This window comes from Eucalyptus grandis, chromosome 3, assembly GCF_016545825.1.
Source record: "Eucalyptus grandis isolate ANBG69807.140 chromosome 3, ASM1654582v1, whole genome shotgun sequence".
Lineage (NCBI taxonomy): Eukaryota > Viridiplantae > Streptophyta > Magnoliopsida > Myrtales > Myrtaceae > Eucalyptus > Eucalyptus grandis.
The window spans coordinates 65,809,268-65,824,958 of record NC_052614.1 but is presented as its reverse complement, the minus strand read 5'-3'; the positions used below and the strand labels follow the sequence as shown (position 1 = coordinate 65,824,958).

At 38.4% G+C, this 15,691-nt stretch overlaps 1 protein-coding gene across 1 annotated transcript; it reads right to left on the bottom strand.

Annotated features, from left to right (window-relative positions):
- Positions 1-3,832: 3,832 nt before the first annotated feature.
- LOC104440414 (protein ACCELERATED CELL DEATH 6) lies at positions 3,833-9,887 on the bottom strand. The gene is made up of 3 exons (XM_010053341.3): positions 8,634-9,887; positions 4,995-5,529; positions 3,833-4,853 (listed from the first exon to the last, which is right to left on the bottom strand). The coding sequence occupies exons 2-3, from the start codon at positions 5,319-5,321 to the stop codon at positions 4,104-4,106; spliced, it is 1,077 nt and encodes a 358-aa protein (XP_010051643.2). The 5' UTR covers positions 5,322-5,529; positions 8,634-9,887; the 3' UTR covers positions 3,833-4,103.
- Positions 9,888-15,691: the final 5,804 nt, after the last annotated feature.

Sequence of the window (15,691 nt, the reverse complement as noted above, 5' to 3'; positions counted from 1 at the left end):
AATTGTACATGCACAGAGAGATTCATGGAAGGATGTCAAAATGAGGTGACAATGGTTTCTAAAAGTAATTAATGCACAAGATAGAACATTTAGTGCACTGAGCATGTATTTGGTGATTGATCAAGCAACTAAGGTTGTATAATTTACCATGTCCTTGATTGGACATGCATGTGTAGTGAGCTCTAACCGGAACAATACTTGAGAATCAATGCCTAGACATTGTAGGGTAAGGGTGTCATTCCTTGCAGATGTATAAAGACTAAGATCCCATATTGATTCTTTAATAACCTCTCCAAGAGCTTCAATTGTCAGGAGGTCCTTAACAAAACCACATGAAAAAGTCGGATCAATAATTTGAGACAAGGCTTTAAGCAAGTCAATTCCAGCTGTCTGAGCCGAAACAGCAGAAGTATTGCTACAACTGCAAGAGTAGATTCACAGAATGATGTCAAGCTTATAGGATGAACAACTATTGTAATAAAAAGAGAAAAAATCTGATGAGAAAAAGGGTGAAAACTTAGCAACAACTAACCATTCATTGACAGCACATTATATTTGGCTTTTCATCAATTTAGATTTTTAGCACTAATATCCTTCCGTATCTCACTCAGGGCCATTCAAATTCTGTGTTGACAAGGGGTAGCCAAGAGTTGTTGGTTTGGGTGGGCTTCTCAATAGTACAAGGCATGCGTGCAAAAGCGTGCGCGCACAAACACAAGATTGCTTTAATTTTTTTCTGTTGTATGGTTTCTTGGCAATTCCAAGAACCTAGTTTGACAGCAAGTCCCTTTTATTAGGCCTATCGGATAAACCTCCAAAATTATCTTCATGGCAGAACATGTTGGTCATCTTCGCAGGGAGTGTGATATCTATTAGTTGAAGCAGATCGATATGATGGCACGAGCCAACGATTTTACCATAAAACCTGACCCATTTTATGGAACTCGCAACTCAATAAGTAGCAGAATGTCAGCCCCAAACAACCAGTTGCAGAGAGATGCAAAGAATTGACCATTGACAGCTCTGTAAAAAAACTTACTAAGATACATTTAATTGAAAAAAATTCGAGATATTTGGCTTAATAGAAAAACACTTGGCTGTATCACCTGCACTCACACCGCAAGATCACTCTGTCAAATTCTCAACATTTCGTTGTATGTATGTTCTTGAAAATAGCTATGAATAACCGGGTTCTCATAGCTCAGACAGATAAATATTCATATATATATATATATATATATATAGAGTGCCATTTGGGTATTTCCCAAATAAAACAGGCACCTAATAATCAATGGATTCGAACTATTCATGAAAAGAACAAGGAAAAAGAAAAAAGAAAGGACCTTCTACTGAAGCAGCTTTAGCTGCAGACGAATTCGTAACGGGCGGGTTGGGAGATACCCATCAGGAGCCTTGAAGCCATTGTCGCTGGATATAAGAGCTCTTAGTCGATGCTTACAAAACAGAGTCTTACAACAGAAAGGCCCAGGTGATGAAACAAGCAGTGGCAGTGTCGATTAAACGACCATTGCATGAATAAGCGCTAATGTCACCCGTGTCTGGTTGGACTTTTGAGCAGTACAAGGAGAGAGATGGAGAAGATGGGCAGTGCAGGAGTTGCATTTCCTAGAGAGAGAGAGAGAGAGAGAGAGAGCAAAGAGCCGAGAGAGCTCTTGCGGAAAAAGTGCGAGGTGGCAACTGCTTGTGAGCCTTACCGTTTCTGTTAGGAGAAGAAAAAGCGCGAGGCTGGTATAAATAAAATAAGAATTTGTTAATTATAAAGAGGAAAATAGGAGACCTTTTTTTCATCTTAAAAGAAGTATGTTGGTTTGGACTCACATCACACCACAGCACATTTTTTCTTTACTTTTCTGACCGTATTTTACAAAATACTCAATTGAAAACTATATAAAAATCTACGTATTAACGATTGAGTAATGTGAAAATTAAAGTACAAAAGTCGCATAAATTAAATTGAGTAAGAAATATAGTAAAAGTCAATCCATAAGATTTTATGGGTATTAATGGATATAAATTATGTACATCTATATTTATTTCTTATCTATATAATAATAGATAACGTTTCTAAAAATAACTTGTTTTATTTATGAAATTCACTTCAAAATCTAACTATTACAAGAATAACTTAAGTTGTAGAAAACCGTAAATAAATTATATTTGATTCAACCGACATCAAAGCTTTTTTTTTCGTGTATCTACTTCTCATTAATTATCTTAATTTATGTATACCTTGTTATTTCCGTACTTAATGCATCTATATTACCAGGTAGGTAAATACTAAATTGAATTGACAAAAAAAAATTTGAGGAAATCAACATTAGAGTGCGAAAAGGGTTCAATTGAAAATTACATTAAATTAATCACGAATAAAAGTACCAAAAGAATCTTAAACTTATTGTATTGGTACCAATTCAGTCATAAACCATTCAATTGGACTAATTTAATTTTAAACTTTTCGCATTAGTATCAATTTAGTCCTAAACCTTTCAATTGAACCAATTTAGTCATAAATATTTTTACAATGATACTAATTCAGTCGTGCTATTTACACGTAAACCTCGGAAGAAACTAGCACAATACCCCACCACCATGGCTCCCCGCTTAAGACATGTTAACAACGCAAAGATTCGAACTCATTTCCTCGGCGATGAGGTAGTAAAGCCCAACCAAATATGTTGCCCACCGGTGGATGAAAATTCTGACTTTTTATGCACTTAGCAATGGATAAAATTTATCTGGGTGAAGTTACAAGAGAAAAAGGTAAATAACAATGCATCTTTCATTGGTATAGTAAAGAACACTTAGGATCTATTTGGTAACAATTCTGTTTTTGAAAATAATTTTTGTTTAGAAATGATTTTTTTTTTAATTTGTTCCCTGAATGAGTTTCTAAGTATTCGAAGGTGTTCGGTAAATGTACAAAATTTATATTCTTAAATAGAAATGTATTTAGTACAACCCTCAAATTTTTTTGTAACTTAGAACTTCTTTTAATTTTTTAATAATTTTATTGCATTTTCTCTTTTTTCCCTTTTCTTTTTCTTCTTCCTCTAGTCGTTGCCGGCCCCTGGTAACGCTTGGCCTCACCTTGGCTAAGCGAGGCTTGGGCCAATGAGGCTCTAGCGACTGACTAAAGGAAGAATAAGGAGAAGAAGAAAAGGAAAAGACAAAAAAGAAAATGCTTGATTTTAAGACTATTCTCAAGAATGAAAATGTAACTTTTTTTAACTTCTTGATTCTATTCCAAATCTATTCTTGAGATCAAAAACGTTACCTAATGGATTTTTATTTTTATTTTTTTTGTTCCAAGAAATAAAAAAAAAAATATAATTAGGTACTTTTGATAGGTTATCAAATAGACTCTTTAATAATTTTTTCGTGACATTTCAATTTTTTTAATATAGTTGCTGGGCATTTAATCATCCCCCTTTTCAGCTTTTTGCAGGCTATTTATTTTTAATTATAATGCTTTGCCACGTGTCAAAAATTGTGAGTGGTCTAATTGGATAGTTATGTGCTACGTCCGTGGTTAACAAGACGCTTTGGTATCACTGACCACTGAACGTTTCCCCGACATTCTGGGACACCATCTGCCAATATCCTCTTTGTGCACTCATCTCGTCCTGTCCACTTTCGGCGACATACTATGAAATGATTGATTTCGTTGATGTTGTCCTCAATTTCTCCCGTGATTTGTCTGGTTTTCCAACAGAACACAGCAAAAGGTGAACTAAAGTGAAAAAGAAACCATTCTTTATGACTCAACAAGGTTCCATTCTGATTTACTGGTATGTACCATACAACACCGCACCCAAGTAGACCGATAGCTGCACATCCGAATACCGGAAGATGTCTAATGACAGACTGAAATATCGGCGTCTCCATTATTTACCACCCAGTCGATGCAAGCAACGACGGTGCGGTTTTTCCATGGTCAAACAAAAGTAAAGAGAAGGCTGTCCCCATCAATTGCAACAGAATTCCTGAAACTTGACCACGCGACTACGTGTGAAGCAAAGAAGCTCAAAGTGGAGAAGATAGGCGACCTTTAATAAAAGTTCGCCTCGAATCCATCGGCAAGGCTAAGTGCCATTGGATGGAGGCAAAGTGGCCGGGCCATTCACATTCAACGCCACCGTTGTCCTTGTTCCATTCATGCCTGCAGGTCGCAAGTCTTCATCTTGCAGGACATCGGGGAAACGAAAAATTCTCGATATTGCGACTCCTAGGCGGATGATATGGAAGGCTATGCAGTTGAAATAGCGCATATTTACCACGAAAGGAACGTACATTGCCATGTACAGAGCACAGATATGGTATAGGGCAATAGCTCCAATCAACAGGACAAGAGAGGCGAGCCAGGTGCATTTGCTTACGAGCACATAGCCACCAGCCATAAATGCTACGGACATTGTTCCGAGAGCTACCAACAGCCATTTTATTGCAATTATATGGGCAGTTAGAGCAACGTAAGAGTCATTCAATTGTGCCCAAGACAACATGATAACCACACCTATGGCACTGTACATTGCGATGGTGTTGCAAATGACAAAGGCCTGGAACATATGCCTGTTCAGCAGTGTAGCCGTTCCCTGGTTAGGTTGAGAACTCTCAACGAAACCTCCAGGAACCGCAAAACCAGCCGCAAAGGTCACGGTTGCCACTAGCGTGGCGACGATAGTTTGAGCATTTGCCTGTCCCCTCAATATACCTCCGGTTTGGAGAGCAAGGACTGTAAATTCCGCCATAATTTCTTGATTTCTTGACTTATAGATAGCCAAATCTTTACTTGTAGGTGCCCCGGCAGATTTCAAAATCATTGAGGGTAATCTCTAGGAATGGGCCAAACAAGAATAATGCGGGGTTACTGTAATTGGAAGCTGTCGTACATACCGCATGAAGATAGAAGAGATTCGCTTGATTTTGTGATTGTTAATGTTTGATTTTGGAGTTCCTAGTGAGTGAGTGCATACCTTTTGAAGCGTAGTATCCGTTCTTTTGATTTGCTCTGTCGCAATGTCAAGAGCCGTCAAGCATTCGTTGTTGAGAAGCTTGCAATCAACTCTTTTGTCCAGCACGAGATCAAGCAGAACGACGGGGTGCCACGGCAATGTGGCCAAATGCAGAGGAGTGTTCCCGTCATTGTCTCTCTCGTTGATGAGCTTCTCTAGGTTGGCATTCCCAAGTATGTACCTCAATGCCCGGATTCTTCCATGCTTGGCGCAGATATGAAGGATGTTTTGTCCATGTCGATTGATCAACTCCGTGGGATCTGGCCACTGCCGAAGCAGCTCCTTCATTGCTTCAACATGACCCTCCTTACAAGCAACGTGAATCGGAAAATGGCCGTCTCTATCATATTCAACTGCACTTGAGGTGAATTCTCTAAGTAGGAATTTGATGCCATCACAGTAATTGATATATGCTGCCAAATGAAGGGGGTGCCTCGTCTATCATCTTTCAACTCAAACAATCGTCGATTTCTCCCACATATTTCCTGTAGCATGCCTAGATTAAGTGCAAAATAAAACCATGTGAATATTAAATCACGCATTCATTTAACAAATTATTTTTTTAAATAATTGATAGTGATCCAATAAAATTTCACATGATTTTAGAGTACGAGATCCTAAATTCAAATTTATCTAGATTTCTCATTTGCCTCCCTATATAGTTACACATTTTAATCTTAAGCCAAAGTCTAATCTTGCTTAAAGAAAAGTACTAAATCATTTAAAATATACCTGAAAAAAAAAACCCTATACCTTCAGCTAATAGCTTAAATATCTAAAACAATTGATAGTAGTCCTACACAATTTCACATGATATCAGAGCCACATTCCACCTCAGTTTGTGTGTGAAGCTCCCTATTCATCAATGCCATGTCTCGCTCTCAAACCAATTTGCACGTGGGCCTAGTATTCATATAATCTCCCTTCACCTATAATTTAAAGTTTTATATTGAAAGATTTAACATTGTATTAAAGGAGGAGGTGTGAGCTCCTTGTGTTTATTTTACACTTTAATCTAAGATCAAATTCTAACTTATGTGTGAAGAAGAGTGTTAAATCAACTAAATATTAAATCACGTATTTACTTAATAGCTTATAAAAATTGATAATGGTTACAAAATTTCACATTAAATTTTTGAAAAACAAAAAAGGTTAGTATTAGATGAGATATATCTCTCCATGTCTTCCTCTTCTTCCTTGCCCTCTCCCACTCTCGATCTCACTCAGCAAGAGCCCTCCACTCCCTTTGTCGGTGCCATTCCACTTGTTGCTGTCATTGTCTAGGTCCCTCCATCATCTTCGCCATCACTCCACCTTGGTCATCTCTCTCTCTAGATGGTCAATTCAATAAATCCGACTAATTTTAATCAGAAATCACTTAAATAGATGCCAACCATTTTATGTGACATGATCGATGCTAACATATATAATTTTTAATAATATTTTACTAGTTTTTTTAAATTACTTATTTATTTATTCTTTTTTTTTTCCTTTTTATATTTTCTTCCTCTTTCTTTTTTCTCCTTCTCTTCTTCCTCTAGCTAGTCCCTAGACTGAGGGCTAGAGAGATTGACCTCGTTGGCCTTGAGTGAAGCTCGCCTCCACCGACCACTGGCAGGACGAGCCTCGCTCTCTCCTAGCAAGGCTCGACATCACCGTTGCCTGCCACTAGGGAGTCTTGCCAAGTGATGGCTCTGATGAGCCATGAGATCTAGCAGGTTTCCTGCCTCTCTTCCTATAGCCCAACAAGCAGAGCTTTTTTTGTCAAACAACAAGCAGAGATCAACCCTTGCTTCCTATTCACTCCAATCCTCGCACTCTGACGAGCTGTGAGAAACACATGAACAATGCAACAACAGAACAAGAACCCCAAAATTGTCATCCACATCCATTACCCAGCAAGTGAACATAAAAGGGTGAGTGAAACAAGCCATCATTTCAGTGTATTCAACTTCGATTTGATGGCAACGGCTTGTCGTCGCTAGGCAACCCTGGGTAGATTTGGCAAGTTTAAACCTCACCCAATGTGAGGTCAAGGCTTGTCAAGAGTGGACAAGCTTTGCCTGGCTGGTTGGAGACCAGCTAGAGGAAAAGGAAGAATAAAAAAAAAAAAGTGACAAAAGGAAAAAGACAAGAAAAATTGAAAAAATATTAATAAAAATTATCAACGTCAATGCCCACTACGTCACATAAGATGGCCGGTGTCCATGTTAGTGATTTATGACTAAAATTGATTAGATTGATTAAATTGACATAAATACAAAATGTTTGGGATTTAATTGGTAAAAAAAAGTTTATGATTGAATTTGCATAATTGTAATAACCTTAAGATTTTTGGGTAATTTTGCCATGATCAAATGTAGAGAGAGAGAGAGAGAGAGAGAGAGCACAATGAACGCCGGTGGTGGATGGCACCCTATGGAGCATTGGAGACGGCAACGTACACTGACGGAGCTTTAGACGCGCCGCCATGCGAAGGTGGAGAAGAGAGGAAGAGAGAGATAGGTGGGTGGGCAATAAGGATTATTCCTTTTCTCTTGTTAAATAAACTTATTTATGGATAACCTCATGTCATGGTTGGCGTACTAGTTTGAGAAGCTGGGGAATATTCAGCTCATGACTAGAGGTTATCCATTCATATCCTACCAGCTATGAATAAACTATTTGACCTTAGGACCATATACACTGGTAAAAGATTTGGACTTAACCGATCTGTGAGGTTTATAAGGTGTTTCATTGGCCTCTAGGTAATCAGACCTCTATGCTCATGCCCTAGGTTACAAAATAAAAAAATTTATGTATAGATGATATGCTTATTTGTAACACGTAAATTAAAAAGATGGTAACAGGAAATTTAATTTCATATGGAACAAAATATAACAATCAAAGAACAAGGCAAGGGAAAAAAGTAAGGCAGGCAATCCATGTTGTGTCGTATTAATTATGTCATATCAAAATAGGAGTATATCAAGAATATGATTAATCCAAACATGACAAGTATAATAAACATATTGAATTGCCTCAATACAAACACGACAAACCTAATAAAGCAGGTTGTATGATACAATTAACATAATTATCAAACTATGTCATTATGTCATGTATTTACACTACAAATATACGTTAACCTTTGGTGTTAATGTGTACATCATAAAGCTAAACATGTTTATACGTGATATGCCAATTTAACATGTTTAACACGCTGGTAAATAAATAACCGTTGTTCCACTTCACATTACATCTAGAGTTTATTAATGAGTTACCCTTTGTCATCTTGTATAACTTTTGCATCCCTAATGTGTTTTCATCACGCCCTTTATTCTTTTTAAAATGGATCTTACTTTTATAATATTTTAATAATAAAAATGTTATTGGAGATGAGTATAAGGTGTTAAAACTTAGTCTTGTTTAAAAAGCCAACACACTAGCACTTTAATTTAGATGTGTGGGCTCGTGTCTGAACGGGTTCAGCAAGTAATACGAATTTTATTGGGTCGTGAACGCGAAAACATAGACCCATTTATGCCAAATCATTACTTGTTTGATTGCGTGAGGTCTCGTAAGCGAATGATGCTGAGAATTGCGAAGAGTAGAAATTACCTAGTTTGCCGTGTAAGACAGCCGCATGAACGGGCGACACGCCTTGAATCCTTGATGGATCCAGCGGCACTGCCAACAGAAGCTTGAGAACCTCCAAGTCGCCACTCTCGACGGCCAGATACATCGGACATTTACCTTGCTTGTTCTCCAAATATATGGGTCGCAGGTCCTCACCTATCAAGATCCGAGCCACGCCAAGGTGGCCGTTCACAACGGCCTCATGCAGGGGGGTGTTTCCCCTCTCATTCTTCACTTGAACGAGAGCCCGCCGCATCTCGCACCCACCAACGTCCGATGCTCGGCCAATGAGCACCCGGGCCGCGGGGCCCTTCCGGCCCTGGCGGCCAAGTGAAGTGGGGTGTCTCCCCTGCAATTTTTCCCGGCCACAGCCTGGTCGGGAAAGTGGCTGATGATGGCTCTCAGGATCTCGTCTCTCTCGAGGCCCGCAGCGACATGGAGCAACGAATTTCGGGAGGGGCTCAGAATGGCCCGCAGGCACAGACGTAGATTGCGCTCGGAACAGCAACGTTCTACGACTCGGACGAATTCGTCCGCATCGCCTTGTTTTGCAGCAGTGAATAGCTCCTGGGTCGTGGTCTCATCGCACGAGACGGAGTCTTGCGTCAACATCGCTTCCAATCTCTGCAGCCTGTGTCTCCAGAAACCACTCTCTTGCATACTTATCTCTACGGCCATGACTTATTGGTCTGAGGAATGCTCTAACTTGGACTCGTATGCAATAACGAGCGTGGAGAGAGAAGTGAGCGAGCGCCAGAGCAGGGGCAGCCTTAATGTGCTTCGTCAGCGACGGCAAGGGTGGTCATCCTTGCTGACCTGCGCTAGGACCTGCTTGAGGTTAGTGTGGAGGGCGTTGGTGGTGGCCTCGTTGGCCCGGTCGAGGTCCCTCCAAATCTGGCTCTGCATGCACAGCAACTTCGCCTGCTCCTCCAGCACCGAGTTGAGCTTCCCAATCTTCTAGATCTCCTCTTCCTTGGCTGGAGCAGGGGCGGCCATAATGTGCTTTGTCAGGAGACGGCGGGGGAACGGCCACTTGACAAATGCTAGAGCAACAACAAGCACAGAGAGAGAATTTGGGATTCAAAATTTGAAAGCCTTCATCGAGGAGAAAGAAATTGTTCGAGCTCTTGGAGGGAAAATTTAAAGGGTTTGCTTCTCTTTCCTTCCTCAGGAAGGAAAAAGTAAGAAGGAAAAAGTAAATGTATTGCACAAAAGACAGAGAGGAGGCAAGGAGGCTTAGGGAGAGGTGAGAGAGGGAAGAAGCCTACTTTGTGCAGAAGATGTCCATGCCTCCATGTGGTGCTTCATAAATGACCAAAGACCATGCTGACTTGACGTTCTGGGACCACCCAATATTTTCTCATTGGAGTTTAGTGGAGCATCAAAGCATGAGAGCCATTATTTTATACAAGGGTATGCAACTGGACTAGTTATACTGGGAAATTGGACCGGCCCACCCGGAAAATAGGGTTGAGAACTAGTTCTCATTGAAACGGTCCGGGAATTGGTTTCCCAAAATTTAGAACCGGTTTGAACCGGTCCGGAAATCGGTTCTGAGTGAATACCCACCCGGGAATCGATTTTTTAAGCAGAAGTCCAAAACTCTATTTTCCCCCTATTTCTATTCTTACTCTTATAGTCGCACGACATTTTTCCTCTTGGCTCTTCTCAGATGCACGCGGCACTCCTCCTTCGTCGTTCCTCCTTCTCGCTTGCTTCTCTCTCTTGCCGGCTTACCGGCTCACTGTTGCCCATCGCCAGCTCACCGTTGCCCATCACCGGCTCCCTCTCGCACCTTCTGTTGCTGCAAAATTCCTATGATCCGATTCATACTATTGCAAAACCAATAGGGCAAGACCAACCTCACCAAATACTATGTCCCCCTTGAGGACTCCGAGAAGCACAAGGTCAAGTATGAGTTAGCCCCTCGTTTGCTCGATTTTCCGCTCGTTCCCTATTTCTCAAGGCTGAATTGGCATTTTGCTCGGCTCCAATCTTTGTCTTCTCTTATGTGTGTGGTTTGATGGATTTCTAGGTTCATCGATTGGTGGTCAACAAAGATCCCAAATTCACCAATTTTGTCGAGGTTAGGAATTTTCAATCTTTTCTATCTCAAATTTGTTGGGCTCTTTGATGCAGATGCGCCGTTAGTGCGCGTTTTATGGATTTTTCCCATTGATTATTTTGTCAATTGGTGAATCTTCGCTTAGCCACTCTAGAATTGGGTGTCGACCTCAATCTTCCCCTAAAATGCTGCCGTGACGCAGTAACACCATTCCCAACTTGGGTTATTCTTGGTCAATTGGGCATTTTTTTCCTTTGTCTAGTATGGACATGCCACAAGAAGGTGGCAAATTAGGTTCTCTCCCATCTCTTTAAGCTGGTTACAAATTAAGAAATCACCTATCAAAGTATAGAGGAAACAAGTGTTGCAAAGATAGAAGAAGTTCCATTCTTTACTCAACCAAATCAGCTGACCGTTGCTCAAGATTCCTCCCTTTACATCGAGAGCCAATGCATGTAGTATCTTTTCAAGGATCTCAAGATCCAATTGCCGGCATTAAAGCCCGATTGAATGCAAAAGAATTTCATACATGTTAACAGCTTCTTGATTGAACAAAAGAAGTAGTCACCATCTATAATCATCCCGAGAGGGAGAGCGAGAGAGTCCCATGAAATGTGAGAGTTTCTTACGGTATTGTGGAATCAATGGAAAATCTAGATTGATTTGCTAGAAGGAATTAGTTATTCTTTAAGTGCAACCATTTGTCTCATGTATAATTTTTTTTAGTAGAATCCTAACATTGTTGTATAATTTGTTTTCAGTCGATGGATCAAGACAAAAACATATCAACGGAAGTGGATGGACATAATGAAATGAGTCCGCTCATGAAATTGACATTCCATGGAGCTGATGAAGTGGAATCTATGACCGTAAGTGTGATAAATAAGGTGAGGGTACCTAACTCTTGTCCTCTTCGGATAAAAAACGAGCTAATCAATCAAAGGCTTTGGATAATTTTTCAAGTATCATAAATGAGAAAACACAGAAAACAGTTAGGGTGAAGTGCATTTATTGTGGGATTGAGTATGTATATAATGTTGATCATGGAACATCTACCATGTGGAAGCACTTAAGAAAGTGGAAAAAGTATCATCATACAGATAAATAGCAAATGTTGTTTACACCATGTAACAAAGATGTGGCTGGCGAGCTAGGGGAAAATACCACTTGTGGTGGTAGCATCTTAACGATATGGAAGTTTGATCAAGAACGTTGTAGGCATATGCTTGCTCGGAAAATTATTATTGATGAACAAACATTTTCCATGGTTGAGCGTGTTGGTTTTCGTGATTCTATTATTGAATTACAACCTTTTTTCCAACATCTTTCATAATTTACGGTGGCTAGAGATTGTATGAAGTTATATTTAAATAAAAGAACTTATTTAAAAGCTTACTTTGGTAGGCTTAAATCTAGGATTGCACTTATGATGGATATGTGGAGTTTCATTCAAAACTTGAACTATTTATGTTTCACTGCATATTTTATTGATTTAAATTGATAGTTGCATAAAATAATTATCAATTTTGTGATGATGCATAATCACAAGGGTAGGGAGATTGGGAAAATGGTGGAGAAATGCATTTGTAACTGGGAAATAGAAGAAAATGTGTCCACAATGATTGTAAATAATGCTAGTTCAAATGATGTAACCGTTAGTTATTTGAAGGAAAACTTTTCAAGAGAAGGTTTTGATTTTGAATGGCAATATTTTACATATGAGGTGCACTACTCATAAACTTAACTTGATAGTAAGAGACGGATTGAATGAGGTGCGTGATTCCATTGCATTTATCCAAAACGTAGTGAGGTATGTGAGGAGTTCTCCCGCAAGAGCCAAGACATTCCAATGTTGTATTAAGAGTGAGAGAAATGCATATAATGGTTTGGTCTATCTTGATATTGCCACTAGATGGAACTTCACTTACATGATGTTAGACGCCGTTATAGAGTTCAGGAAAGCTTTTCAAAGGATGGAAGAAGATGATTTATCTTTTTTAAGGAAGATTGACAATGATTCTCCTCAAGATGAAGATTGGGAAAATGCCATCATTCTTTCTAAATTTCTAAAATGGTTTTATGATGCAACCAAAATGATGTCAGGGAGTTCATATATTACTTCAAATGATTATTTTGAAAGTATAACTATGTTGTATAAATATTTGAATAGTGCAACGAATTCTTTGGACCCAAAGCTTTAAGCTATGGGCATAAAAATAAAGAAAGTTTGACAAGTATTATGGGAGTTTGGATAAAGTAAATATGATGGTGTTGATTGTAGTTGCATTGGATACTACAAGGAAGTTGAATTATGTAAAGTTCTATTTTCAACAAATTTATTATGGTAAAGCGAATATTGATGAGATGCATGATAAAGTGAAGGTTGCCTTGGAACGTTTATACAAATTTTATGAGCAATTTTTTATTAGTTCTTCTAGTAAAGAAAATTTTGGTAGTTCAAGTTTGAGTAATAATAGTAGTGCTTTCAATGTTGATACTGATGACAATGAGTGTGAAATTCATGCTTGGCATAAAAGCTTTCTCCACTCGACGAAAAGAGTGTTGGATGAAAATAAACTAGAGCTTGATTGATATCTTGAAGTTGAAAGTGCAAATGTCCTTAATCTCGATATTTTGATGTGGTGGAAGAGTATTAGGTCAAAGTATAAAATTTTATTTTTGATGGCTTATGATTCTTTGTCTATTATTGTGACTATCGTTGCTTCAAAGTCGACTTCTAATACATTGAGACATGTACTTGATAACTTTCAAAGTTCTTTGACTCCTAGAGTGGTGGAAGGTTTGATGTACTCAAGATTGGTTGAGAGCTATTTGCATGTCAATTAATATTGAAGAGTACATCAACAATGTGGAAAAGTTTGAGGTGAGTAAGTCGTATATATTTTTTTCTATCTTGTAATTCATTTGCCTAACTATCTATCGAGTGAATGTTTTATTTAATCTCTTTCTTGGTTTTCAGATTTGAATTGTCTTACAAGGATATTATCATTGAAAAATAGACTTCATTTTGTGGAAACTATGGAAACTCTACCTTTGTGGTAAGTTAATAGACTTTATTAAAACATAACTTTTGCATATTTCACTATGGTTTCTTGTTGATTTTTCTTTATGTATGAGTTTTAGGTCTTTGTCAGAGATTTTGTACCACGTGGATTGGCTCGCCTAATTTCATTTTTGAAGGAGGAGTTATGCTGATTTCACTTTTGTAGGAGTTATGCTTACAGTAGACATTTGTTAACCGTTTTAGATAAATAAACAGCTTTATGTAGTAGTTGTGGGAATGAGACTAATATTAGACTCATGTTTGTTGTAATGTTTATGCAATGTTAGGATTTTTGCTTTGTCTTATGATTTTGTTTATGATAATTAGCCTTATGAATCCTTACTTTTTCATTTAGCCAAAAAAATTCATGTACTTATTGATTACAAGTGCTTAATATTTCAATTCAAATTAAGATGATTACATTATTTTTTTGCTTATTAATGTAAAATTCAAAGCCATATGGGATGTTGGGCAGTTGCAAAACAGGTTTCAGTAGAAACATGATTGACCTTGGAACCAGATCGGAAAAATATGATGGTTTGGGTATAGGATGGTCCAATGCAAACATGGTTGGGTACAATGTTTGGAAAAGGAGAACCGGTTATAATAAAGTCGGGCACATGGTTCAAGTCTAGAACTTACCCACCTTGGACCTGATCACCTCTACTTCTATACACAACGATGGAGCCCACCAAGGCCAAACGACCACCTCTGTGCAAAGTAATAATGTCCTCCTACTTTTTCTAAAGCTACTTTTCCCCCTTATTAGGTTATAATACAATATAATAAAGTGCATTGGACTATATTTTTGTCATAGGAAAATGTTTTTTCTAACGTGGAATATCATAGCGTGGGTCATCAAAAGTCATTTCATATTAGGAGTGTGATGATCATCTGATTCTTGCTTTTCATATTCCATTAAGTCCTGACCAATTGAGTTCACAAGACAATCATTCTAGGGTTAAAAAGAAATTAGGGTCCAGTCTCCCCTATATTGTTCATAAGTGCCTCTTGAGAAAATTGTAGAAGTCAATCATTCAAAATGCATGATTTTGAGGCATTTTACCTTGAAATTCGATCTTATTTGACATCTTAAAACTAAATTATACATTACTCAAACATTACACTTCCAAATCATATGTGATTTGATATAAAATAATTTAAGAATCTCATTAATTTAACACCAATGAAAATAGTTCAGAAGCGGCAATGTTCCTTGGACAAAGTCAAGGACTTACTTGGACAAATGGAAAGATTTGGGACATCATAACATGTAAACAAACAATGGTGAATTTTTTAAGACTACTAATTTGGCCTCTACAGCGAGTGAGGAGACCAAGGGGGCTTGAGATAGACAACGACCAATGAAGATAAATTTGGACTTCTTGCCGAGGTAGAGATTTGTTGATTATGGCCCAAAGTTGTTCTCGTTTGAATTGGAATCAACATGAGTTTGACTTGATGTTTCTGGACACTCGACGTGTTTGTGGGGGCCGATGACCGAAATCATGTGAGCAATTTGGTGAAGCTGATAAAAAAAGACCAAGAGATATTAGTCTGATACTTTCCAATTGTAATTGATTACTGTACCTGAAAAATGCAGATAATGCCGAACAAGGACTCGGAGAAAACAGGGAAAAGAGACAAGACTCCCTAAGTGTGAAATGAACCCAAGTGATGCAGGTTTTGTTTGAAGTGAGCATGAGAACGGGAGACAAATAGTAGATTCACCATTGTTTAATCTGTTAAATAAAAGCTCCAAAGAACATTGAGCCAATTGGAAGACGACCTGTCATATTTTTTTTTTTTTTTTTTTTTTTGGTCGTAACCTGTGATATGTTTGACAAGTTAAACATCAGCCAATGCATTCCAAGTCTTTGCTCGAGTCCATGTTCTTTGTAAGGTGAGATG

Excerpts from the sequence above, each read along its gene's own strand:
- LOC104440414 (XM_010053341.3), bottom strand. The coding sequence starts at position 5,321 with ATGAAGGAGCTGCTTCGGCAGTGGCCAGATCCCACGGAGTTGATCAAT. Across the intron at positions 4,854-4,994 it reads CGGATACTACGCTTCAAAAG|AGATTACCCTCAATGATTTT; the intron begins GTATGCACTCAC and ends GCCCATTCCTAG.